Source organism: Lepisosteus platostomus, chromosome 14 (assembly GCF_059453375.1).
Source record: "Lepisosteus platostomus isolate fLepPlt1 chromosome 14, fLepPlt1.hap1, whole genome shotgun sequence".
NCBI classification, from domain to species: Eukaryota; Metazoa; Chordata; class Actinopteri; order Semionotiformes; family Lepisosteidae; genus Lepisosteus; species Lepisosteus platostomus.
In genome coordinates, this window is record NC_142624.1 from 5,664,596 (window position 1) to 5,691,467 (window position 26,872).

The following is a 26,872-nucleotide window of genomic DNA, read 5'->3' on the forward strand; positions in this document are numbered from 1 at the left end:
ATACCGTGGTAAGACTCACAGGTCACTGGGTCAGTCCACACTGGCTGTTCTTTCAGCAGATGTGAAGTTCTGAGGACAGTTCTCAAGGTTGTCGGTTCAAGAAAAGATGCTCTATATTATTTCAACTCTAGATATTTGAAACCCTAAGAAAGAGTTTTCCTTTGCTGTGATATCTTTTTCATAACATTGAGGCTCCACTGTAGAGGGATAATGGCTTTTTTAGTGAACAAAAATGATGGAGACAATTTTTGTTTGAGAAACTTCCTAGTCCTAGTAATGTAAGAATATATGCAGAGCTACCAAAGAGAGGAGGTTAGTTGATGTTAGTTCTTAGTTGAGGAAAAGCTGGGGTTTGGGCTTTGCTAACACGGCTGTTCCACACACCTGCAACCCTTTGAGTAAAGAAATTCCTCCTGGTCTGAATTTTAAAGGCAAGTCTATGGAGTTTCCTTTGGTTTTGTCTCACTGTTCATTCTGAACTGGGTGGACTTTGTGAAGGCAATGAGGATTTGAATACCATACTTGAATTTATTCCCTACATGGTGAACTCTGCTTAAGACAAAACAAATATTCAGTTCTTTCAGCCTGTTGGTGTAGTGCATTAACAGATAGAATTTTAAACCCCTTGATTTAAATTCTAAACTTTGAACTGTAAATCCTAAAAGGTTTGTTTGCCTTTTTACTGCTATCCCACATCGTCTAGAAAATGTGCTGTAGATGATGAAATATTTTAGATATGTACTATATAATATCAGTTTTTTGTGTGCAGTACTAATTGCTGTGTGTTGAGTGCATTGAATATGTTTTTTTTCCTGTTTCAATGAGCAAAACATTGTCTCTCAGATTCTGTGAAAGAGATGCAGTGGTACACAGGGCTCTCCAAGATTAAACAGTTATGAGTTATTATTAAATGTTATTACATACCAGATTAGGTTTCCTCGTTGTTACCACTATTATTTAAAAGCAGTAGACAATTGTTGTCCATCCCCATAAAACTGGGTCGTGAACATGGAAGGGCATGTTATAAATTGCAAGAAAAAAGAAAGACACTGTGCTTAAACCTACCACACGTTACAATGAAAAAAGGCCTGAATTTGGGAATACACAAACCAAGAGACGCAGCCAGTGCAGTTTCTAGGAACGGCCTAGTTTTACGAGCAAGGGAGCTTCTGTTCAGCTTGTGAAATTCATTTTTCCATCTTTCTGTAGCCAAACAGGCGATTAATCATGGAGCATCTGCGCTCCATCCACGTTCTGTAAATACGGAGAATGGCAATACTGCCCACATGGGAGAGGACACTCCAGTTCAAACAGCACTGGGGCACTTGCTTGTTTTTCTTGTTGCAGATGTCCATGGTGAAAGGCCTTTCATGGACTCCTAATGAAAAAGCTGATCTAATTAGAATAGGGCCCAGTTAATGTCTTAAAGAAACGGTAAAAGAGCAGACTATATCAGCGGCCCTTTTGTGTCGTCTCAGCTTGCTCCCATTACACGTGCTGCTTGTTCTGATGGTGAGAGTGATCGCTGATGTTTGCCATCATTGATAACTATTGACTGATGGAGGGAGTCAGGCGACCATCACTTCGATACCTCTAGTTTCTAGAACAGCCGCTAGACAGCGTAGGATTATTGATTTGGAGCACCTAGAGTCGATCGCAAGCATGTTGGTTTCAGCTTCTTTTCCTTTAGTCACTAGTGTTTCCCTCCTTCGTAGGCCCTTAAAAGGCCTGCAGTGCCTAATGGAAAATCCAGCACTGGGTGCTACAGTAGGACTAGCTGCTGATTATCAGGGAAGAAGAGCCTGTATCGATCAGAAACGAGCAGCACCGAATTCCTGGATCAATGATGGATGCATCATTTGATGTTTTAGGTTATGATCTGGAGCCATGTATCAAACACAACTGAAGATTTGCCTTGTGTCATGCCATATAGGCTGGAGAGGCTGAAGTGGGAAATTGCATCAGTGTGCTCACTTCCTTTGCATATATAAAGCCCAAGTCATTCCTCTGACTGAGTCATTAAATAGACTGTAATATTATTTATCTGGTTCCACCCTGTGTGGGTGTGTTCATCCCTCACCTTGATTTAGTGTAATAGTTCTGTTGAATTTTGCCTCCGTGCATTGCATGCAATGTAAAGTAAAGGTGCCTGTTTTTGTAATCAGGGGCATAAACACTTTGACTTCATTCCCAAACTCATCTGTCGTGCCTTGGTTCATTGCTTTTAAAGCTAAGTCACATTATTGTTTGTGCCCTGAGTCATTATTGTCTTTTTTTGTCAGCTCAATTGTCCATTGTCGCATGCTACTTTGGGATGCCTCTCTTTTGCAAAGTGAACGGAGCCCTGAACCAGGGACAGCACCTTTGACAGCATGAAAATAAACCCCTCTCCTCTTCAAAAGGCTTGAGGGGTCCCAGGGTTTGGGCTCTCCGATTTAATGGGAGATTATGAAGTGCAGGAGTGCTGTCTGTGCGGGAGCCTCCAGGGTTAGCTAAATAAGACCCTGGGGGCAAAAGTCAGGTAATGAGAGGGGAGGAGAGGATGGGAGTCTGGGCAGTTTTGGCAGGAATGTCACGTTCGGGTGTCCTCTTCCCTCCCTGGGAGCACAGACGGGGGTCGTTCTCAAAGCTCCCTGGGTGTCCCAATGACTGGGATCCCAGACAGGGACACAGGTCCGGGTTTGAGCCACGGAGTCAGTCTGGCTGAGTGCTTCATCACCTGTTGTCTTCAGCGGCTCCTGTTTGTCACCCAGTGACCTTCCTTCCCATCATTCCCTTGACAAGCCCAGACCAGGGCTGGACTGCCATGTGTTTTACTGCTTATCCTCAAATCCTTATTTCTCAGACAGCCACGGATTTGTGGACCTTATAATGAGAAAGAAAGAAAAAAAGACACATCTTCATGTCTTGAATGGCAGAAATATTTTTAAAAAATACTGAAAGTTATTTAAAACTCAATGAATACTATTGGTTACAATACCCGTTTGCTGTATCTTTAATGTTTCTCAGTGTGTCAAAAATATTTAATATTGTAATAGGTTTATTTGTTAGATTATTCAATAAGTAATTTACAAATCTATTTACTATTATTATCTCGTACTTCACTGTTCTATGTTCCCTTCTGTCAAAACACCAGTAAAATAAAACAGATTTGTTCCAGATATTTGAAGGATACATAAAAAATAAAGTCATTTTTTTTGTTACGCAGTACCAAGCATGACCTGCAAAAATACATTGTACTATATGTACATTACATGAACAGAAGCAAAATGCTAAAAATATTTTAAAAGAATTTAGAATACTTTTCACTCCATACTGATGCCCATCATTGAAACCCCAACACCTCACCTTCCAGTTTAAGCATTTCCCATAAACTCTGCCTTACCAGCTGCACAACAGAAAAGAAAAGACAATATCCAGGACAAAAAATTGCAGAAGAAAGTGTTTCTTGTAAAATTCAGAAGAAGGAAGATTGGCTTTAACGTGTCTTACCATCACAATGTTCAATCTGTTTCTCTTTCAGAGATGCCCACTGTGGGGCTGGACACTGACAGTGACTTTCTTACTCGGCAGTCCCAAGATATGTCAACATACCTGAACAAAAGTGACAAGGTCTGTACTGCTGAAATAGGAATTGTCACCTGGTTACAGCATTGAATGCTGCATCACTGTGGTGCTGACTGAAATGATATAGTACAAACCTCCCATTCAGACCTGCACATATCAAAACAGAAGAATCTACCCCAAACTACTTCCATACATTAAATGCCTGTTTGTAAAAACTGAATCTCCCATAATGATGAAAAATGTGAGATCATAAACATAAACATAAATTAGTAGATAATGTAAATAAATAGTCTAGCCCTATGGGAAGCTAGCAATTAATTGATCTAGAAATCTCAGCCATTCTTGAAAGAAAGCAAGGTTTCAGCTTCAATGACATGCCTGGGATGCTAGTGCCCTGCTCCTACAACTCTTTGGGTAAAGGGCCTCCTGTTCTAAGTTTTAAATGCATGTCCATGTAGTTTCCACTTGTCCCCTCTGGCTTGTGTTTTATTAAAGAATGTGGGTGAGTCCAGATTATGTTGATTGCTGTGTAGAAGTTGGAGTACTCAGAACAGGCCAGTGTCAGAACCTTCATGAACTTTAATGTAAGTAGTAGAATTCTGTGTATTATTTTAACTGCCAGTACAGAACAGGGATGCCAGGAATGATGTTAAATGCTCATAAAATGTAGTTTTCCTTAACATTAGCGGTAGTTAAGTTCTATACATTTTCTAGACTATTTGGAGCAGTAGGAGGAATATAAGCAGTCAATAGAAAGAAAATAGGAAAATACCCTGTTAACCTTTATAAAAGTGAGTATGGGGCCAAGACTTGTGAGCTAGCCCAGCCTCAGTTCTATCAGTAAAATATATGGTTAAATGGACAATGAGAAATCTTGTCACATTTCATTTGCAAATGACATTTGTTGCATCAGTGTTTTTCAATTCATATTACCATGTAAGGACCCCAAATAATACTAAAACTGTTATTACTTTTGCACTTTGTGAATTTCGGTCTTTTTATGTTACGTTTAGAGCTGTATCTGCTCTGCTTTGTGCTCTTGCATAGCTGTTTTAGTATTTATTGTTGGAATCTTTTATCCTAAGTGACTTATATTTGTACCCATTTTGCCAGTTGGGTATTTTTACTGAAGCAGTCTGAGTGAACCATCTTGGTGAAAAGTGCACCAGCCAGAAATGTCATCCTAAAACCTTCATGTTCCAGAAACCTTATTACCACCCGGTATTAAAAGACATCTTCAGGGTGTAGGAGTCATTCTGGGCCCTAGACAGAGGTTCATGGGATCTTTTTTTCTTCACAGGTTATTTATAACAATTTCCTGGCAACAACAGGTCTAAACACCCAAATCATGTTTTAAACTTAAATTCATAAACAGTACTCCATGCCACAATAGTTGAACCAGCTTGACGGTACCAAGTTTAATGTTCCATGTGCTTAGTTTTCCTTAATTGGGTTTGTTTTCCAGAGATTCAACAACAGGCATTAAATTATTTTGAACACCACAATTAAATACCACCCAGGACACAGTGATGCAGACAGTTTGATTTGATTCTGCATTGCTTATTGCTGGTTGACTTTGTGTTATCATTCCATTAAGGTTCTGTGTATAATTTGCTTTACATAACAGTTAAGCAGTGTTGTCCTCTATTTGTGATGGCAACAAGGACTTATAAATACTTCATTTCTTTCCCCCAACACAATGTCAAAACTTACGACCTTATTTGAGGTTTGATGGCTCTGTAAGTATTCATATATTCTACTGAGGTTTTAAATTTACGATTTATAAATGACTAGTCCTGAGACAAACAACAAATAAAATAGAAGTATATGGGCAAATTATTCATGGATTCAGCTCACCGTGCTACTCCATTAAAATATGCAAAGTACAGAAATCTCTGCGAATACCAAAATATAATAGCATTCCCAATAATTGAACCAAAAAACTCTAGAAATATCAAATAAAGTGTTAGTGGTTGAAGAATTACTCTTCTCTATTGAGACATCCTCTAGATGTCAGATTTTACCTTGAATTATCCCACATCTTTCATACGCAAATTCATACTTAACCGGCTGCAATGTTTAGAATTGAACGTTTAAAAATTCAATAGATGCATCCTCTTCACCACTCACTGTTAAAATTAGTAGGAGGCTGTACTATTGCTTTGAATAGACAAATACTGAAGTGCATCATGAACAACAAAACCAATTGATACGGACTGAGGTTTTATTCTTTTCTTCCTTTTTTCACTGTAGATTGAGGCTGGCGAGAACGGACATGAAGGCCACAAGAAATCAGGAGAGAGATCCAATCCTGACACTAGTGACCGAGTAGACCGGGTACTAGTGAGTGTTTTCTTCACATTACATCAGGAATATGGCAGCTATGAGCTTTGTGGTCCATTACTCATTGTGTTTTCACTTCAAACTGAGGTCTTAATTCCCCTGTTGAATTCATTATTAGTTGAATTTGTCAGGTTACTAGTCAATGACTTGGGATCCAGCAAAGTCTGCTGTAACCACCTGTTGTTACAGAATCAGCTTTCTAGAGTTGGCTGATTTCCACAGAGCAAAGGAAAACCTGTTGGCATGTTTCTCGCTGCTCCAGCACCGCCGTCTGTCAGAGAGCCACTCTTCTTTTCACACACAGAAAGCTCTGCAGGGGTGTTACCTTCACTTCCAAACATCAAAAAAACAAAACAAAGTTCACAAATAAAAATAGGTATTCCATTAACTAGCCCATTTGGTAGGTAGTACTTAATTGATCCGAGAAACTCATGCAGCCATTTCTTGAAGGAAACCAAAGTACAGGCTTCAGCTACATGGCTGGGTAGCTTGTTCCATGCTCCCACAACCCTTTGTGTAAAGAAGAATGCATTTCTGCATAGTTTACACTTGTGTCCTGTGGTTCACGGTTCACTGTCAACTCTGACTGGAGGAGAAGCATGTCTCTCGCTGACGTTACTGCAAGCCTGCGGTTTCACTCCTGTGAGAAGTCACAGAAGTTGCTGTTCTGCTGGACTCTGAGAGGACCGTGGCCACCTATCCCAGAAACACCCCACCAATGCCAACTGGGGGAGTCCTATACTCAGTCAGCTGGTGACATGACACAGGTGCAAATCAGTGAATTCTGGGCCATAGTGTCCAGCCAAGGATTTGAGCAAGATCCTGAATTTCTTGACTCATCAGCCTTTCCACTTCGGGGAAAGTTTTAAGAGTACTGCTGACTCCCCACCATAAAAAACTGCAAAGATTACTTTGCTGAGAAAGACATATCAACAATATTTTCAGGTGGGTCAGCATGCATAACAATATTCTCAGTATATTTCTCCAGGTCAACTGAAGGACTGTCATAGCTAGTTAAAAACACTGTGGAAAATGTAATAGCATTTTAATGCCAAGCAATCGGTTTTAAGACCTGGAGTATGTCTTACATCAATCTCCATACAGTATGTGGGCTTACAAAACCACTTCTGTGACAAACAAATCTCGAACGTGGAAGCTGGCAAAGGCATATGGGAATCTAACCCTCAACATCGCCCCCTTTTGGTGGTTGTGGTGTAAATGTCAGGTTTCCGTGTGCTTGATTTGCAGATAAAGGACAAGGAATCCAACCGGAACTTCAGGAAAAACAAACTGGTAAAACCCTAATTAGGCTTATTAAATCTTAATAACCGGCAAATATTTTTTGGGGGGTAATTTTACAAAACTAATTCTGTGAACTTTGTTTTTTACAAGTGAGCCTATAGTCAAGCTGTCGTTTCTGGGTCTTCTCAGGTCAACCATGAATGGGCTAATCAGCATTTACAGAAACCTGGAAAGATGAAACCACATGAGGTTATAACTCTTTATACTCTATTACTGTATGTACAGATTGCCAAGAAATATTTGTTGTACCTGTAAATTCCACCCTGAAAAGTACAAAGGAAAACCCATAATGTTTTGGCAGGAGAGTCTTCTTCAAGTGAGAGCAGTCTTGTTTTTGTTCTCTATTTTTACACTCTGGCTCCCCAGCAACCCAGAATTGGATGAAGTGTTTAGAAAACAGATAGATATTAGAAGAGTATTTTCATGACTTTTTCATTTATATTTTTTGGTCCATTTCCAAACCAAATCACCTAGACATCAGAATTATTGATAATACCATTATTTGGGGCATTTTTCTCTCAATGTCCAGTCATAACATATTTGTATTCTTGTTGATCTTTCCTTTCATAGTACTGGGACAGTAAAGGAAACAATGAAGCAAGTCAAAAAACTGCTGGGAAAATTCTACCCACAGGTAAAGGACAAGTTTCTAACTCGCCATGACAGCTTCTAGATTATTATAAGATTCCCTCTGCAGTTTCTAGCAATATCACACTTCCTTGTTCCAGAAGGCATTGCCAGCACTACTCAGACTCGACGTGTGGGAGACCCATTACAGAAAGCAAAGAAACACCCAGACGATGCGACATGCTGTAAGTGTCCAATATAAACCACCATTTTTTCAGTGTTTTCCAAGAGTTTCTGGCAACAGCAATACTAGTGAAAAGATTAATACACTTTCTTTAAAAGCCTTTTCTCTAGGAAGAATTCTCTAGGGAGTCGGGTAGCAGTGCTTGTTAAAACATTTCCTACGCAGCAGATAAGGAGTAAATGGGAAAATTAATTTTGCCAATAACTTTTGTGTAGGTCGGACTAGGAAAGGAAGGAATTTAACCAGAGCACAAAGTCGAAGTATAATTTATAAATCTAGCTAGTTAGATGTTACTTTTCAGTAAAAGAAAGCTTGGTCTCCTTGTGACACACACACACACACACACACACACACACACACACACACACACACACACACACACACACACACACACACACAAGAATGTGGGCTTTGATCTGAATTTCATTAAGTACTCTTCTGATTAGAGAAGAAGTACTGAGAACCTAGCAGCTAAGTAATGGGAGGATCTCATCCAGCTTTTCTTGAAAGAAACCAGAGTATCAGCCTTAACAGCATGACTGGGTAATTTATTTCTTACTATTTCATAGCGTCTCATCTCCTTCAAGAGGCAATCTCCATCATCATATCTGTTCAAAAACTCCATTTGATCAGACATGTTTTAAGGCATGGTTTGAAAGTGGGACTATATCTGGAAACATAGTAGGCAGTGTCAGATTACAATCTCATCTTTAGTTGTCAAATGAATGTGAATGTGAAGCACTTATCTACTAGATATGCTTTATCCAGATGAGGTCCCAATATGGATCTCCAGTTCAGTAGTATCCCTCACCAGACTGAGATAAAAATTGCCTTCTCTTTAAGGAGATAAAGCTTACTAAGGATACACAGTTTTGAACTTTGTGCATTGGTGCAGCAGAAGTAAGATAAAAAGAGAGTCAGATTCCGAAGGGGTAAAAAAAGGGGTCCTTAGTGCTCTTCATAATAACCTGATCGAAGTGGTTCATAAAGTTTGCTTATGTCAGATCGCAAAAGCTAAGCAAGATTAGGCCGGGTCAGTACAGGAACAGGAGGCCTCCAAGAAAAATAGGACTTGTTGTGGGTGGTGTTGGTGGACCAATGCGTGATGCTGCTCTTTATTGACTGGAATTCCCAATCTGGCACTGTAGAAGGTACCATCCTTCAGATGAGGTACTAAACAAAATCCTGACACCAGGGTCACTGAATATCCCCTGGCAGTTTTTGGAAAAATTGGGAGGTTTTAGCCTCTATATCGAATCTATACATATTCTATGTAGCTTGTCTGTCTTGCCTATATTCTGTTCCTGAATTGTCCAGTCTGTCCGTTTAACATTTAATTCAATTAATAAAGCAATTTGCTCCATGACTCCCAGATAGGGGCTGCACTTCTGTGGTGGTGAGTGGGTCCTACATCCTACATGTGAAGTGTGAAGTGTTTTAGAATCCTTTGGGATAAAAAGCACTATATAAAACACTGAATTCATTTTCAACAAAAAAGATCTGCCTGTAATTACTTAATTTATGAATAGCTTGGTTAGTTTTTGCAAGGTAATGAAAGCTTAATGAGAAAAGATCTTATATAATACCTTTCCTATGTCATTTGTTCTTTTTAGAATAATTTTACAAACTTTTTTTTTTATATTGTAGGCTGGTCCACTACCAGTTATTTTGTTAAACAATGTTCTTTGGAAACTGTTTAAATGCAGTGGTTAATTATAATCCTAATGCACAGTCCTCAGAGACACGTCAGTCATTCAAAATATAGAGCAGAAATGGAATGTTCAGCTAGCCAGAATAAAGTAAACATAAATTAGAGATAACACCTAATTAATATGCAGTCATTACGTACATAATGATAAGGACAAACCTATGCTGGGTTGCTAGGCTACATGAATAAGTTAATATAATGCAAACCACATATTAACATATTAAATGCCTACAAGGCCTTTAAAATAAATCATGTACTGCTATTGCCAGAATACTAATCAGTTGTTATTACTTCAGGTTGCTTGAAAAAACATTATTTTTACAAAAGTGCCTATATCACATTAAAATGTTAAACTGTTATCACTTTGGAGTACAAAATGCTAACCAACAAATATGTCATTAATGTATGGGAGAAAGATAAAAATAAAAAAACCTTTTTGATGTAGAAATAATGAAAATAAAAAAAAAACGAATAGCATCAGTTATAATGACAACTTTTAAACTATTTGTTGGAGAAAAGCCAATGGCCATATTCATAAAATAGACATCGCCAGGTTACACTTTTCTGTTTCTGTAAAAAAAAAACAATAAATGTAACTGACTGTTTTAGATAAACATAAATCCTGTAAAGAGACTTATATAAGTGTCTCAGTGGGCAGATTAAAGACTTCTTTTTGATTATGGAACATTAGGAGTTTTATTTTCTTAAAGTACAGTTTAGACAATAGAAAATATTCAAGTGCACGGTGCTATATATCATAAAGTGAGTTTCTAAACAGAAGTTCAAGAAAAAGGATGACCTGGAACAAATTGTCCAGACTTAAATACGCACAGAAGAGGATGGCACCATGCGGTTTTTCTGCCCGGACACTGGACTCTGATTGGCTTCCTTGTGATTGACATTAAAAAGTCATGGAAGCTCTTCCCCTGTCACAAAACCAAAGGATTAAGGCCAGAATGGTGCACTGGACAGATCGGGAGAGATTCAAATTTGGCAGTCAATAGAACTTTCATGAAAAAAATGTTTTTTTTTTCTTCAGGAATTGACCGGTCAGGAACATTTTGAGGTAGAACCCATGAATACAGGAAGTCAGCTTCTCTCTCCCAGCATTCATTGCTATCTATCCCATCTACAGTGCCTTGCGAAAGTATTCGGCCCCCTTGAACTTTTTAACCTTTTGCCACATTTCAGGCTTCAAACATAAAGATATACATTTTTTATTTTATGTGAAGAATCACCAACAAGTGGGACACAATTGTGAAGTGGAACGAAATCTATTGGATTTTTGAAACTTTTTTAACTAATAAAAAAATGAAAAGTGGGGCGTGCAAAATTATTCGGCCCCCTTGCGTTAATACTTTGTAGAGCCACCTTTTGCTGCGATTACAGCTGCAAGTCGCTTGGGGTATGTCTCTATCAGTTTTGCACATCGAGAGACTGAAATTCTTGCCCATTCTTCCTTGCAAAACAGCTCGAGCTCAGTGAGGTTGGATGGAGAGCGTTTGTGAACAGCAGTTTTCAGCTCTTTCCACAGATTCTCGATTGGATTCAGGTCTGGACTTTGACTTGGCCATTCAAACACCTGGATACGTTTATTTGTGAACCATTCCTTTGTAGATTTTGCTGTATGTTTGGGATCATTGTCTTGTTGGAAGATAAATCTCCGTCCCAATTTCAGGTCTTTTGCAGACTCCAACAGGTTTTCATCCAGAATGGTCCTGTATTTGGCTGCATCCATCTTCCCCTCAATTTTAACCATCTTCCCTGTCCCTGCTGAAGAAAAGCAGGCCCAAACCATATTGCTGCCACCACCATGTTTGACAGTGGGGATGGTGTGTTGAGGGTGATGAGCTGTGTTGCTTTTACGCCAAACATATCGTTTTGCATTGTGGCCAAAACGTTCGATTTTGGTTTCATCTGACCAGAGCACCTTCTTCCACATGTTTGGGGTGTCTCCCAGGTGGCTTGTGGCAAACTTTAGACGAGACTTTTTATGGATATCTTTGAGAAATGGCTTTCTTCTTGCCACTCTTCCATAAAGGCCAGATTTGTGCAGTGTAAGACTGATTGTTGTCCTATGGACAGACTCTCCCACCTCAGCTGTAGTTCTCTGCAGTTCATCCAGAGTGATCATGGGCCTCTTGGCTGCATCTCTGATCAGTCTTCTCCTTGTCTGAGCTGAAAGTTTAGAGGGACGGCCAGGTCTTGGTAGATTTGCAGTGGTCTGATACTCCTTCCATTTCAAGATGATCGCTTGCACAGTGCTTCTTGGGATGTTTGAAGCTTGGGAAATCTTTTTGTATCCAAATCCGGCTTTAAACTTCTCCACAACAGTATTACGGACCTGCCTGGTGTGTTCCTTGGTCTTCATGATGCTCTCTGCGCTTTCAACAGAACCTTGAGACTATCACAGAGCAGGTGCATTTATACAGAGACTTGATTACACACAGGTGGATTCTATTTATCACCATCAGTCATTTAGGACAACATTGGATCATTCAGAGATCCTCGCTGAACTTCTGGAGTGAGTTTGCTGCACTGAAAGTAAAGGGGCCGAATAATTTTGCACGCCCCACTTTTCATTTTTTTATTAGTTAAAAAAGTTTCAAAAATCCAATAGATTTCGTTCCACTTCACAATTGTGTCCCACTTGTTGGTGATTCTTCACATAAAATAAAAAAATTATATCTTTATGTTTGAAGCCTGAAATGTGGCAAAAGGTTGAAAAGTTCAAGGGGGCCGAATACTTTCGCAAGGCACTGTACCTCCTTGTTGCTCTTTCTTTTTAGGGGCCTAGCCTAGAGCTTTTCCTGCTACCTTATCCTCATGACTCCATCTGTCTAGAAGGGTTCAGCCACAGATAATGCATAATCTTTAAATGTACCTGCTTTTAAAGGTACTGTGTAGTGCTGTTGGATCTCCTGGAAGGCAAGTTATAGATTCCTGTATGCTTGTTTGTGGGGGCTATGTGTTTCAGCTTCTCCAGGAGGACAGAGATCGGGTGAGGGGTTCGACTCTGAGGGCGAGCGGGGTCTTCACTCTGGGCGTGGGAGGGTGTCTGAAGGATCTCTCCAGTTCAAAGGTGGGTCTGATCATCCCTGGTGCTCTGAGGCTACCCACCCCCACCTGCCTGTCAGCTCATCTGGTACAGGGCACGCAGCAATGGGCTTCCCCCAAAGCCAGGCACAGCTGGAACCCAGCGCCACAGCTGGATCCACATCTCTAGTGGGGTAAGTGGGTTGGGTGACTCGATCTGAATGCTTTAACTTCATCTTCATATGAATCCTAAAGACAATGAATTAATGAATGAATTATGTGTTCTTATCCCTGGAAATATAAGGATTATGTGTTTGTTCCATGGCAGGAGATTTAAACTTGACAAAAAAGACTGATCTCCTGCCAACGCTATCCCAGAATTGTCAATTCACTCTGACTGGATTTGGAATAATTCTGGAAAACAGGGATATTTCCTGCATTGCCTATAGTCAGTAATTTCTACCGCTGTGTTTTTCCTAAACATATAATAAAACAGTTGAATGATCTTGGTAAAATACAGACGCAATCTTACTTTATTTACAGCAGCACTTTTTATTTCCCTAGACCAGCATCTCACACAAGGATAGATTTTTTTTTTTGCTGTAATATGTCAAATGGCCCACAGTCTGTTTTGCATGTACTGTATGAAGAGTTTGCAACACTGCATATATAGTACATGAAGTACTGAAGGTCCAAGGGTTATTAATTTCATAGGTCTCTTCTACCATGTGCTAAAGGTTTGGGAAAACATGACTGATTAAATAAATAACAAGTTCTATTAAATATTTCAGAGGGGCATCAGTGGTATGGCAGTTAAGAACTAGGGCCTCACAACTCTTTTAAATTCTTTGATTCCAGAAAGGTATCTGTCTTGGGTTTGTATGTTCTCCTTGTCTCCTCGGGTCTTCCTGTGCCTGTGCGTTTGTGTGTCAGAGCCCTGTGATGCACTGAGTCTTGTCCTGGGTGTATTCCTGCCTTGTGTTCTGTGCAAAGGGAGATCCACAAGGTTTTGTGCAGGTGGCCCTATTCTTTTCTCCATCTACTGAACATTAATAATATTTCTCATGCATTAGGCTGCAAGCATATCCAACTCTGTGCACCATCTTAAATACTGTATTCACCAGGACACAAGCAATGCGATGCGGGTCTCAAATTAGTTCACAGAAAAGCCACCGGATACACAAACTAAACTTGCAGGCTAAAAGAACAGAAACTTTTTAATCTGGAACAGACGAGGCTGTGGTGTGACCTCATTCAGATATCGAAATTCCTCAAAGGCACTGACAAAGTCACCACGCTGGATTTCTGCGAAAATCAGCAGTTAAGCAAAGAGCACAGGACACAAGCCGTCCCTACATACAAACTGAGCAAACTAAGCTGAGGAGAGGTGGAACGTCATTACACAAAGGGTTGTGGGAGGATGGCACAAGCTAACACCCTGGCTTTCATCAAGGCACAACTGGATGAGATCCTTGAATCAGTTAGATGCTGAACAACAATAACCTACAGTAGATGGGCCCAAACTGTCTCTGTTTTGTTTCTAAGCTCTTATACTTGTTTGTCTTTTGTTATAGGCTAATATTTTTAATTTACATCTAGCTTTATTGGCTTTTTCTATCATAATGTTAAAAATACCAACCTCTTGGCATTAGTTTTTGCCCTCGTAAGCATATTTCTTTTCTCTCTCTGTCTGACCTTCTAGAACGTACTGTATATGTGGGCTTTGGCATACACTCTGCACTTTTCTTTTTTTTTTCTTACACCTTACTCTGTTTTTCTTCACTCGCCTGTTGCAATGTAACATTTTAAGCTGCATCCATCCAGTTGAGGGTCACAGAGGAGCCCGAGGCTTTCTCACCAAGGCAGAGTCCACACCCTAGACTGGACTCCAGTCCATCGCAGGGCACATTCACACAAGGGCCAAAGTTTCCCCCAAGCCAATGAATTTACCAGTACATCTTTGGACAGTGGGAGGACTCCAGAGAACATGCAAACTCCATGCAGATAGCAGCCCAGGTCAGGAATTGAACTTACGGTGGGGCCCAGCACCTGGGGCCAAGTTGGGGCCCCAGCTGCTGTGAGGCAGCACAGCTAACCCCTGCGTCACCATGCCATCATTTCAGCCCCATGCGGACTTAAAAATCAGGAATGCAGCTACGAGACTGTACACCCTTTCACACCTGCTGGAGCTGCCAGCTGTTTTGTTTGCTCTCTTCCTGTGAGTTGTGATGTGCTGCATGAAGACATCACCAGGTCTAGCCTTTCCAAAATTATATTTCTACCCCCGTCCCTCATCCCAGCTCGGTATTTCTTTCCTCGGGATCTCGGGATCAGTTTCTTCTCCACATGGCCTCCTGTTCCAACTCTAAGATTGGGTGTGCGGTGCTCTGGAAAGGTCAAACCTAAAAGCTCCTGGGGCCTCAGATTCTAGACCAGAGCTCATTACCATCCTGCCTAATTACTGTACGCATTCTTTCCCAACCCCCCATCCATTCTAAATCCCACTAAACTTTCCCTCGTTTGATCCTGGATCAGATTTCAGCTTATACTCCGTTAATGCGGGGATCTGGCCTTAGTCTTCATTTCAGCAGACATTTGCAATTACCCTCTTTGTATCTCTGCCTTTATAAGCTTTTTTTCATAATAAATGGTGCACAGTTTTAGAAGTCTTCCTTCCTGACGTTATATAGCTGTAGGTAATGTTTACTCACTTGGTGAGTTCTATCATAGCTCGTGTCTTAATGGGGGCTGTGATTCACTGGTGAAAATGAGTGTTTCCAGCAAAAGTGTAGCCTGTCTCAGGTTACCCTTCTTAATACTGTCCTTGTTGGCATGTCTCAGAGGGAAAAAAAAAACCATTCAAAAGTTTTCGATCGTACCTACAGCAAATGATTTTTGTTTCTATTTTTCTTTACAAAACATCCTTTCAGTGGCCATGTAACCTGCATTGGCATTATTAATAAAACTGTCATGTCAGTCAAGTTGACAAAAGTCAATAGTCAATAGTTGTCTCAGTCTGTGGGTCTAACAAAGTAATTCCCATAATCCAGTTAGCTGAAACAGATGTTTTAGTCCAGAAGACCGCTCAAGTCACTCGGATCAGGTCACCACAATGATCTAGTTAAGTCATAAGACTAGTCTAGATTCAAGTGCTCTGACTTTCACCTAACAGGAATGTTGATCTTGCGCTGCAATGCTGTTCAGACTGATTTGGCAGTGTATCTCAATCAGAATGCGTAGTTCAACCCCGCATGAGAAAGCATTGTCAGCGACTTCACTTAGAGACTACAGTGAAAATAAAACATATGAAGAGCAGGAAGAATAAGACCTATTGTTTTCATTAATAATCCTTCAACTTGCTTGGTTTCCATTATGTATATCTTTTCAAGGTGCTTGGCCTCGAAAGGTTCAGACAATAAAGTATCCACAACAAAGCAGGGTTTTAGTTACATTCACCCACCATGTCTTCTGTGTAAAAACAATCTCTCTCTGTTTTGTCTACAGACACTCAGTCTTGTCCCCTGCTCTGTGTGGATGAATGAAATAGTTTGTAGTCTTGGCAAATCCCCTTCTACAGCTAAACTGCCTGGGTCTCCCCTTTTGATTATTCCATTATTTTGTCCAAGGAAGTGTCAAGGACAGCTGTCTAGAAAAGGTTTTGTCTTTGTTACTTGCATGTTCAAATCATGTGAAGTCCCACGGAGAAATTTGATTTATCACATCATTTTCTATAACTGCTAATCCATTTCAAGGTCAGGGTGGCCCAGAGGTTATCCCAGGAAGTATTGGACGCAAGACAGGGTACACCCTGTCTTTGGACTGTGGCAGAAAACCCATGTGAACATGGAGGGAACATACAAACTCCACACATATAGCACCCCAGGAATGGAACTTAGGGTCCCAGCACTGTGAGGCAGCAGTGGTGACCACTGCGTCACCCTGTCGCCCACACTTGTTTTAACCCAAACTAATTTTCAAATTTCTTGTAGCTGGCAGCAGCACAAAACTGAAGAGACATATCTAACTCACAGCAAAGACAGTCTGGGAAATAGAGTAAAGGCAGCAAAGGGTTCTGGGAATGGACCCATGACAGAAGAAGAGGAGGAAGAGTTCTTGAGCACGCTTGCTAAGCAGGGGGCTGATCTCAAAACAGAGAAATCTATGGTGAGTAACTATTGAGCAAGCTTCAATCAACTGTGTATTTACAGGGTGGAGTTTGTCTTTTATTTCTGTCTTTTGATTCATATCCAAAAAAAAACACGCTTCTGGCCTTGCTGTCTTGCTTCTAAATTTTCTAAACTCATTACTTGAATCTGTGTTTCCTAGTTAGAAAAGTTGAAAGTTTCCTGGCACAATGTTTGCTTGAAATTCACCACCTGACTGAGGTATGTTCCACAGACAGGTGTAGTTTATCTGAAATTATCTGTTAACCACTATTATTACACTCAGCCAGATGCTATTTGACTAATTTTGTGACTTGGCTAGGTTTGTCCTAGCAACAGGGGTGAATACACAATCAATATATTTTAGTTTTTGCTCTTCCTTTGCAGCTTTTGCTGACAAGTGTTCAAAGTCCACTTTCAAGTTTCGATTCAAAATATTGACATTAAAATAAAATGTAAATTACATTTCTAATTCAACAAAATGGCAAAGGGGTGAATACTTTTTCAAGGTATATGATTGTCAGTAGTGTTTCAAATAGGCAAACAGATTGGTTTGACTTCTTCTTGGTGCTTTTCTGACCTGCTGGTAACTGGTGTTCTGCTCTCGGCCTGCCACTGAGTGATAGATTCTTTCTCATGAACCCGAAGGTTCTGACATTTATATCCATCTGCCGAGAGACAGCTCTTGTTGTTTATGTTGGGAGAGTGGACATGGTTCTGTTTAAACTGCACCTGAATCAGCAGTGATTATGTGGTGATTTTCACAGGTGTGTGATAGTTTTTAATCATTATGAATCAAGCGACACCGTCCAACAGATAATGTTTGCATGTCCTAAAAATTTGACATTGAGAGAAGAAGTAGTGGAACTCTTATTGTTTTGTGGGTATGTGTTTTTTTTCCAATTTTCTCCAATTCATGGAAAGATATGATCTCTGAAGAATAGAAGTGTATTTGACAGCACAGTTCTAATCAATTGAGAATATTTCAGCAAAATTAGACATTAAAATGTGAGATTTGGAGCTTATTAAAATATACATCGGACATCGCACTTGAAGGGGCTAGAGTTTACTATATATTCAGACTACTATATACCCATATTTCCTGACTGGGTTAACAGTACCTCAGTATAAAATGACAATTTTAAAATCTTTATTTGGGGTAGATTTGTTTTGTGTGGTCAATCTTTTTGGTGGGAGGCAAAATAAACGAATCTGCAACTTTTAATGTGGAAAAGTCACGCAAATGTCACCCTGAGGAATCCGTTTTTTGCATTTTATTCCTCCCCAGAAAACAGGAAGAGTCAAAGAAGGGAAACAAAAGGACTCCAAATCAAATTCAGGAGTATCAGTCGACAAGAAGAAGGTTAAAGGAAAGGGCCAGCAGGGACGTGCAGAGTTTGTTGTAGGTAAGGAGTTTCAAAAATTACTGAGCTGCTGCTTCAATGAAATTCATTTTATCTTGCTATTACCATAGCAACTGGAGTGAAAGTCCTGGCAAGACAACTGCATCCATATCTGTTTAGTAAACCAGACTCCAGAGAGTTGTTTCTCTTGTTCTATGTAAAGGTGAGTATGAAGACATCTCAGGTTTTTAAGAACAAACATGTCCAAGAAAGGGCTGATGTTCTGGAATAAAATTATCTTGATTAAAATGAAAATAACGGATGATGTTATATTAGAATATGACTAAAGCAATGTGCTATTTCCGTTAGCTAGTAAAAGAACTTCAATTTCACACACTGTAAAAGAATAACAGAAGACTACAGTATGCAAAGCTGCAGGTTTCCCTGCAAATTTTCCCCCATGGACAACATTTTCCCCTACAGTGGAAGAGAAATCACGCTTTGCGAGAAATCTCTAGTGATGCATAAGACGGAGTTTAATACAATCACCACGGCTATGTTGAAGGAGCATTTATAAAAAAAATACACATTAGCTCAAGTCTTGTATGGTTTAATTATATTAGAACTGATTTCCCTCCTCAACACTAACCGCAGGAAAAACATTGCAATGTGACAATATAAAATATGATAAAGGATGGTGTATTCATTTCATTCAAGCCCAGGAGAGAGCAATCAGACCACTACTTTTCCCTGTAACTTTGAATCGTCTATAACAGACACTCCTGAACTCTGTCTTCAATTAGTTAACCATAGGGGATCGGTTGCTCTACCAAGATAAGTTAGTGACCAGGACAGAACATGGATCACATTCATTTAAGGGAAACATATTAGTTCCTTGCCTCTAGGAGTGCTCTTGGAAGATGCAAACAATGCTTTTTGTAGGGATAGTTGAAATGAGAAACTATATTTAAATGGGAATACATTGGAAAGCAAAAACCATCCTTTATATAGAATCCATCCATTTTCTAACCACTGTTTCCAAATCAGGATCACAGGGGACCCAGGTACACACAGACACAGTCTGCAGGAGGAAACCAGAGCACCCAGGTGAAACCCATGCGAGCATGGGGTGATCATACCAGCCTCCACGCAGATAGCACCCCAGGAACTGAACCCGGGGCCCCAGCACCACGAGGCAGCAGTGCTAACCGCTGCTTCAGAAATGTACATACCAAAACTACCAAAACACTTCTCTACTTGGGTATCGGCGTTTGTATTCTAAATGATATGAATTTGATAGCATTCATATCAAATTTAATTTCTTGTGGCCAGTCTCGGAGGAGTCTCCACGACTCCAGAAATGATAAAAGACAAAACTCGGCTGCAAGGACATCTCTTCACTGGCTCGGTCTGTTTTGGGTCTTTTTCCTTCGGCGCTTCAAAGACGCTCTGGGCTTGTTTTGCAGGCAAACCCAGAGAGAAGCCGGTGGAAGAGAAAGCCGATAAAAGGGCGGCCAGTTTGAAGAGGAAGCCACAAGCTGCAGCTCCGGAAATCGTCGTGGAGGCAGAGGTGGAGAGGCAGACGCAAGGCACAGCGGACGTCAGCACAGACCGGGAAGATGTCCCAGACGAACAGAGGCCCGGCACTTCGGAGACACACTGGTCCTTTGTGATGGCGGACAGTGACCGAGGCTCTGCCATCTCCCGCCTGAATGAGGACCCCACTCTCTTGAGCCCTAGAACTGCTTCGAAGGCGTTGCTCTCCACAGGCATTACTGAAGCACCCCCAAGCTCAGTGTCTCTTGATGGCTCAGACATGAATAGCTGCACAGTAAGTCTGAGGCTTTTGTACTTCTTGCTTCAGATTTGAGACGAGCTGCATTGATTAATCTTTCATTTGCTTTCCCATCATCCAGTGTGGAGCTCGATTGGCAAAACTTGACATTCTTTTTCTCCTTGATTGCTTTTAAAGGCAATTTCCTCCCCCCACCCCCCAAGACCCTTTTGTACTCTTGCTCTTGGTGTAGGTGGGGATTTCTAGAATGGAAAAAAAAATGTAATTCCCTCTGAAAAGTACTTATCTATGAAAACCATATGTGGCATCCAGTTGTGCCCACACTGGTAAATTCTTTCTGAGTTTAGTTGGGTTGAAGATGAATGCTCATTGCCAACGGACCACAACATACACAGAAAACTACACTTCCTGTCTGAACTTCATGGCTTGTTACAGCAAAATTACAGAAACTTCAGTTTTGAAACCAAATCTTAAACACATACCGGTCAGTATAAAACCATTACAAAATCTTGTATTGAAGACCATATGTACAGTTTACATTTCAGGAGAGTTCAGGAAAAGCAGAAACAGAATTAACTTCCCTGCGCCTTTCTAATCCGATATGACTTAACGAAGTCCAAGGGGATGTTGACTGTAACCCCGGGTCACCCCGAGACTTCAAAGATCTGTCTAGTACGAAAGGAATCCAAAAAACCTGTTAAGGGAACTGTGTCAAAAGTCAAACTTGCCGTGGAGGGAGCTCTGAAGCAATTTAGATCCTGACCAAATCCGAACTCCATCTTCCAGCTTCCAGTAGTGAAATTCCAATTGCACTGATACACGGCAGGTTTTTTAAAGGGTAAAGCAAAGAGTCCTCTGTTGGATTAAACGCCGTTATCAGATGCTTTTGACCAGTTTGGAGGGGCAGGTCACAGCTTTGTCTCATCCTAATTGGGCTAACAGAAACTGCTATGGATGCCTCCTTACAAACAGCACAATTTTAAGGGGTGTGATCCGTGTCGGGTGAGTGGCACGTCTGACCTGTGGGGTTGCCTTGGAACGTTTCCAGCAGGGCGCCAGTCTGGGCAGCGGACGCAGGGAGCAGCACAGAGCCGACAAGGCCGAGCAGCGGCGTCTGGAGGTGGAGCGGAAGAGGCGCGAGAAGGAGGTGGAGAGGAAGCAGCAGCAGGAGAAGGAGGAAAGAGAGGAGAGGATGAAGCAGGAGCTGGAGGAGCAGCAGCAGCGGCGGGCACAGGAGATCAGGTATCGCCAGGGGTCTCTCCCACCAACAGCTCAAAAAGCGGGGTGTTGGGTTGGCTCTTTAATTAATTTAATTCGGCCAGCAGCCATATCACCCTGCAACTCACACCTGGCAGCCCACTGAAGCTCAGCAGGTGTGAGCCTGGTCAGTACCTGGATGGGAGACCTCCTGGGAAAAACTAAGGTTGCTGCTGGAAGAGGTGTTAGTGGGGCCAGCAGGGGGCGCTCACCCTGCGGCTCATGTGGGTCCTAATGTCCCAGTATAGTGACGGGGACACTATACTGTAAACAGGCGCCGTCCTTCGGATGAGACGTAAAACCGAGGTCCTGACTCTCTGTGGTCATTAAAAATCCCAGGGCGTTTCTCGAAAAGGGTAGGGGTGTAACCCCGGCGTCCTGGCCAAATTTCCCATCGGCCTTTATCAATCATGGCCTCCTAACAATCCCCCTCTATGAATTGGCTTCATTACTCTGCTCTCCTCCCCACTGATAGCTGATGTGTGGTGAGCGTTCGGGCGCACTATGGCTGCCGTCGCATCATCCAGGTGGATGCTGCACATTGGTGGTCGTGGAGGGGAGTCCCCATTACCTGTAAAGCTCTTTGAGTGGAGTGTCCAGAAAAGCACTATATAAGTGTAAGCAATTATTATTATTATTACAAAATGTGGTTGTTTCCACTGTGCCTGTAACCCCCCCCCCTCCCTCGCCCGGCTCATTCCAGAAAAAGCTCAATATTCCTTCTCAGGCCTTTGCGCCAGCAGTTTGCTGGGTGGGTCAGGATGGGTCCAAACAGCTTTAATTTCACAAAAAGGAAAAAAGATTCTGGGCTAATAATTTACACAAGGGTCAGCAGAAGAACTGGAGGCCTAAGCCTTTATACATGAAGAGAAAAAAGGATACATTCAAAGAAGATAGACTGTCCGTTTGAACTGTTATCTCTGTTTTATTTCCAGTATCCTCCCTGCAAACCCTTTCCTAATTTTCTAATCTTTTCGTATTACAATTGACTTATCTTCTGACGCGAACTTTGACCATCCTGTAATTCTTCTTCTCAAAAGCATTCCGAAGTCTTTTGGGCTGGTGATGCGCATATATTTTCCTGTCACACCAGGAGTGTGACACAGGAGTAGGTTGGGGGGAGCAGGGAGGAGCAAGGTAGGTCTTCAAAACAGGCCTACAGCGCCTTCTAGCTGCAGAAAGGTTTTTAACCTTTATAACCCTGAAGAAAGGTCCTCTTGTCATCGATACCATCATCAAAAGATCCTAAGAAATCATAAGAAAAATATCTTATTTGTCCAGACTTCACAAAGATAACTACTTCAATCTGAAGGGAATGGCACTCATTTTTTTGTATTCAACAGCCAATATTTTTTCCCCTTTGCGCTATTTTCAAGTTTAGCACACGTTGCTTAGGAAAAACGTCTCAGATCAATAGCCCTTACCCCAGGAAAGGTTAATACACAATGAAGGCAATATACAACAAAGCCTAACATTTTTTTTTCAGACATTAATGATCTGTTCAGATTGATAGCTTTTGAGAGCAGAGAGAAGTTCAAATTTTTTGAAAGCCTTGCCAGTTTATAGGAAATGTAACATACATACATATGTACTTAGAGTTTGGTGCTAGGTACAGTAACAAATGAGAGGAAGCTATTCTGCCTATCTAGTCCGTTTGGAGACAGGCTGACTGTACTTTCACAAAGACACTCAAAAGTCATCAAGTTAAAAATGAGAATTTTATAATATACGTTCTACTCACATACACTTGTCAGAAGGACAAAGGATCTACTCATCTACTGAAATACGTTTGACAGCTGACTTCAGTTTAGAGATGGGGTCTCCAGGCCAGTATGTAGATACTCACTAAACCATCCATTTTGTAACACGTGGAACAATTTAATGATCAGCTAAAAGGTCTAAATGATGTAATTTACAGGTCATCTAGAAGAAAAACTGAAGACCCATCAGCCATGAAAGACCAAAATTAATAATTTCATTGATCAATGTTCCGCAGGCCTTCCCAATCTTTAAAAACTATTTGGGGTGGCCTATAAGACAAACTGAACTACCGAGACCCCTAGTTTAGACAGAGGTGCCAATATTTGGTGGTGTCCTCGTGTTTATGTTCAGCAGGCACAAAATGTATACAAGCAAAATATATTTTTGTACAAATGTTAATTTTACCACGCAGGTTCTATGCATCACTGCTAATTACACAAATATAAACAGAACACTGACACCTACTGGTCTAGGAATGCCACTTCCAGCACTATCCACATTTTCCTTCATTAATTCCCATCCAAAAACCAGGCAGATGCTGCAGTACATAACCTCTGAGATCTCAATATCTGGATTCAAGGCAGTCAAAGCTGTTCTATAAGGCGGTATAGCCGCATGGCTTGGATGGTACAGTGTAGTTTGTACCATGCTGTGTGCAACAGTTCCCATGGGTTTAGAAGCTGAGCTGCGTGGTTCATGTTTTGCGTGTCTTTGAGGCTGAAGAGGCAGAGGGAGGAGGAGGAGAGACAGAGGCAGGAGGAAGAGGTGCAGAGCCGGCTGAGGACGGAGCAGGCGCAGCGGGAGAGGGAGCGCAGGAGGCAGGAGGAGCTCCGGCACAGACTGCAGCAGCTCAACAGACGCAGGCTGGAGGAGGAGGCACAGAGAGCAGGTACCAATCGCATGCCCCAAGCACCCAACGTCCTTAATCCACACGCACCTGGTCCTGTATCACACCCGCCAATATCCCACAAGCACCTTCTTCTGTTTCATACCTGCCAATATCCCACAAGCACCTGCTCCTGTATCACACCTGCCAATATCCCACAAGCACCTGCTCCTGTATCACACCCGCCAATATCCCACAGACACCTGCTCCTTTATCACACCCGCCAATATCCCATAAGCACCTGCTCCTGTATCACACCCGCCAATATCCCACAAACACCTGCTCCTGTATCACACCCGCCAATATCCCACAAGCACCTGCTCCTGTATCACACCCGCCAATATCCCATAAGCACCTGCTTCTTTATCACACCCGCCAATATCCCACAAGCACCTGCTTCTGTATCACACCTGCCAATATCCCACAAGCACTTGCTCCTGTACCACACACACCAATATCCCACAGGCACCTGCTCCAGTATCACACCCGCCAATATCCCACAAGCACCTTCTCCTGTTTCATACCTGCCAATATCCCACAGGCACCTGCTCCAGTATCACACCCACCAATATCCCACAAGCACCTTCTCCTGTTTCATACCTGCCAATATCCCACAAGCACTTGGTCCTGTACCACACGCACCAATATCCGATAAGCACCTACTTCAGTATTACACCCGCCAATATCCCACAAGCACCTGCTCCTGTATCACACCTGCCAATATCCCACATGCACCAATTTCCTACAAGCACCTGCTTTTGTATCACACCCGCCAATATCCCGCAAGCACCTTTTCCTGCATCACACCCACCAATATCTGAAGGTATTGGAGGAAGACACAACTGAGGGTGAGGGGGTTTTCCTTTTTTTGTGTTGACGTTAGCAAACCAGGTAAGTTTCGGTAAGTTACAGAAACAGGTAAGTTTCGGGCAGGCCGAGTGTCCCCAGCTGAGTAAAGAGGCTGGTGCTACTGAGCTGTGTGCTTTCCAGCGGAAGCTGAGCGCAGGCTGAGGGAAGAGGAAGAGAGGCGGGCGGAGGAGCACAGGCAGCTGCTGGAGATGGAGGAGGGGGAGAGGCAGGAGTACCTGAGGCGACGGAAGGAGGAAGAGGAGCAGAGGCAGCGCCGGGAAGAGGAGAGACGAAGGCAGGCGGAGGAGCAGGCCAAGAGAGCCCTGGAGGAGGCCAGGTGTCAGGCTGAGAGGTTGGCCAGGTAACCCCCTGCACAGAATCTTTCACTCTCTCCAGGAGCCTTGCGGTATTCAAAGAGTGCTGCCACTGTCCAGTTTTCCCTCACCTGTGTACCGTACAGTGCCAGTATCACATTTCTGCATGACCTCCATTTTTCTTGACTTTGTTCCTCTCATTGTAGCTCATTGGAGAATACTTTAGTATCTTGGATGACAGCTTGGGTGACAGTGGTGAGCATTGCTGATTCACAGCGCTGAGGCCCCGAGTTCAAATCCTTAGGTGCTATCTGTATGGAGTTTGTATGTTCTCCCCATGTTTGCATGCTGGTAGGTGAATGGGTTTCTGGGAAACCAGGCCCTGGTGTGAGTGTCTGGCTGCCCTGTGTTGAACCGGCGTCCCCTCCAGGGTGTACCCTGCCCTGCCCCCGTTGCTTGCTGGGATAGGCTCCAGCTCCCCTGCGACCCTGAATTGGAAGGTTTAGGAAACAGATGGAGGGAACCGTAGCTCAAGAAGTAGTCATCCATACTGCTCCAGAAGGACGTCATTAAAAAGGTTTTCAGGTTTCCGACTTATTGCATTTCAACTCCCTTGGGGTATGGGGTACCTCCTTGTGGAAGACATCTATAATGTCTTCTGCCACCACCAAGTGGCGGAAGAGATTCGGTTCATTTAAAATTAGGGTGGAGCAGTGTATACCGTGCGCCGCTGGACAGTTTGGAGCAGAGCAAGCAGAAACGAGTCACGAGAGGGTGACGCCCCCCCCCCCGAGCAGCAGGAGGCAGCGCAGCCTTTCAGCGTTTTGCACCGTCTTGTGTTTCTCAGACAGAGGGCCGCGCTGGAGCAGCAGCTCCGTTTCCGACGGGACCTCCTGACGGAGGCCGAGGGGCTGGAGAGGATGCAGGACGTCTCCCGGCCCTGGGTCTACTCCTACTTCCAGCTGCTGCAGCTGCTGGGCTTCCCAGCCGACGCCCCGGAGGAGGTGTCCGAAGAAATCTGAAGAGTCGACGTGCCTGAATATAGCCGCCTCCTCTCCATCATAAATTCAAGGCCGTTCCAGTCAAGAGGATCACTGCATTTCTAACAGAGGAATAAAGCAACATGCAAGATTGAAAACTTCTGTTTTTCTATAGGAGTGAGCAGGGAAATGTCTCCTGTATTCCAAAGCAGAGTCATGTTGCTGAGATATGATTAAGGAAAGCAGCGACAATGCAATGAGAGCTTCTAATATTGTTTCAATAAATTATATCTAGTGATTTGAACTGATGACTTTTCTTTTCAAAAAGCAGTTGGTCCAAATTGGTTAGAAAATCAATTGGTTATTGGTTAAAAATCAATTGTAAATACACGAAACAAGAAACGGATCGCAGGGTGAAAGATTGAGGGTCTAGTTATAATAATAATTGCTTACACTTATATAGCCCTTTTCTGGACAATCCACTCAAAGTGCTTTACGGGTAATGGGGACTCCCCTCCACCACCACCAATGTGCAGCATCCGCCTGGATGATGGGACGGCAGCCATAGTGCGCCAGAACGCTCACCAGACATCAGCTATCAGTGGGGAGGAGAGCAGAGTAATGTAGCCAATTCATAGATGGGGATTATTAGGAGGCCATGATTGGTAAAGGCCAGGGGGAAATTTGGCCAGGACACCCCTACTCTTCTCGAGAAACGCCCTGGGATTTTTAATGATCAAAGAGAGTCAGGACCTCA

General features: G+C 42.3%; 1 protein-coding gene across 6 annotated transcripts in view; it reads left to right on the plus strand.

Moving 5' to 3' along the window:
- The window catches only part of kiaa2012 (KIAA2012 ortholog), a 67,767-nt gene extending 41,348 nt beyond the window's left edge, over window positions 1-26,419 (plus strand). For 3 of the 6 annotated variants that reach the window (XM_088606693.1, XM_088606697.1, XM_088606694.1), the window contains exons 14-27: window positions 3,524-3,612; window positions 5,821-5,910; window positions 7,159-7,203; window positions 7,342-7,401; window positions 7,783-7,846; window positions 7,941-8,024; window positions 12,709-12,961; window positions 16,757-16,931; window positions 18,219-18,336; window positions 19,740-20,104; window positions 21,117-21,310; window positions 23,803-23,975; window positions 24,963-25,182; window positions 25,983-26,419. In XM_088606693.1, the coding sequence (XP_088462819.1) occupies window positions 3,524-3,612; window positions 5,821-5,910; window positions 7,159-7,203; window positions 7,342-7,401; window positions 7,783-7,846; window positions 7,941-8,024; window positions 12,709-12,961; window positions 16,757-16,931; window positions 18,219-18,336; window positions 19,740-20,104; window positions 21,117-21,310; window positions 23,803-23,975; window positions 24,963-25,182; window positions 25,983-26,157 (2,105 nt within the window). In that variant the 3' untranslated portion in view covers window positions 26,158-26,419. The remainder of the gene's footprint in view (window positions 1-3,523; window positions 3,613-5,820; window positions 5,911-7,158; window positions 7,204-7,341; window positions 7,402-7,782; window positions 7,847-7,940; window positions 8,025-12,708; window positions 12,962-16,756; window positions 16,932-18,218; window positions 18,337-19,739; window positions 20,105-21,116; window positions 21,311-23,802; window positions 23,976-24,962; window positions 25,183-25,982) is intronic. The other 3 variants (XM_088606695.1, XM_088606696.1, XM_088606699.1) reach the window with 3 other exon arrangements.
- Window positions 26,420-26,872: the final 453 nt, after the last annotated feature.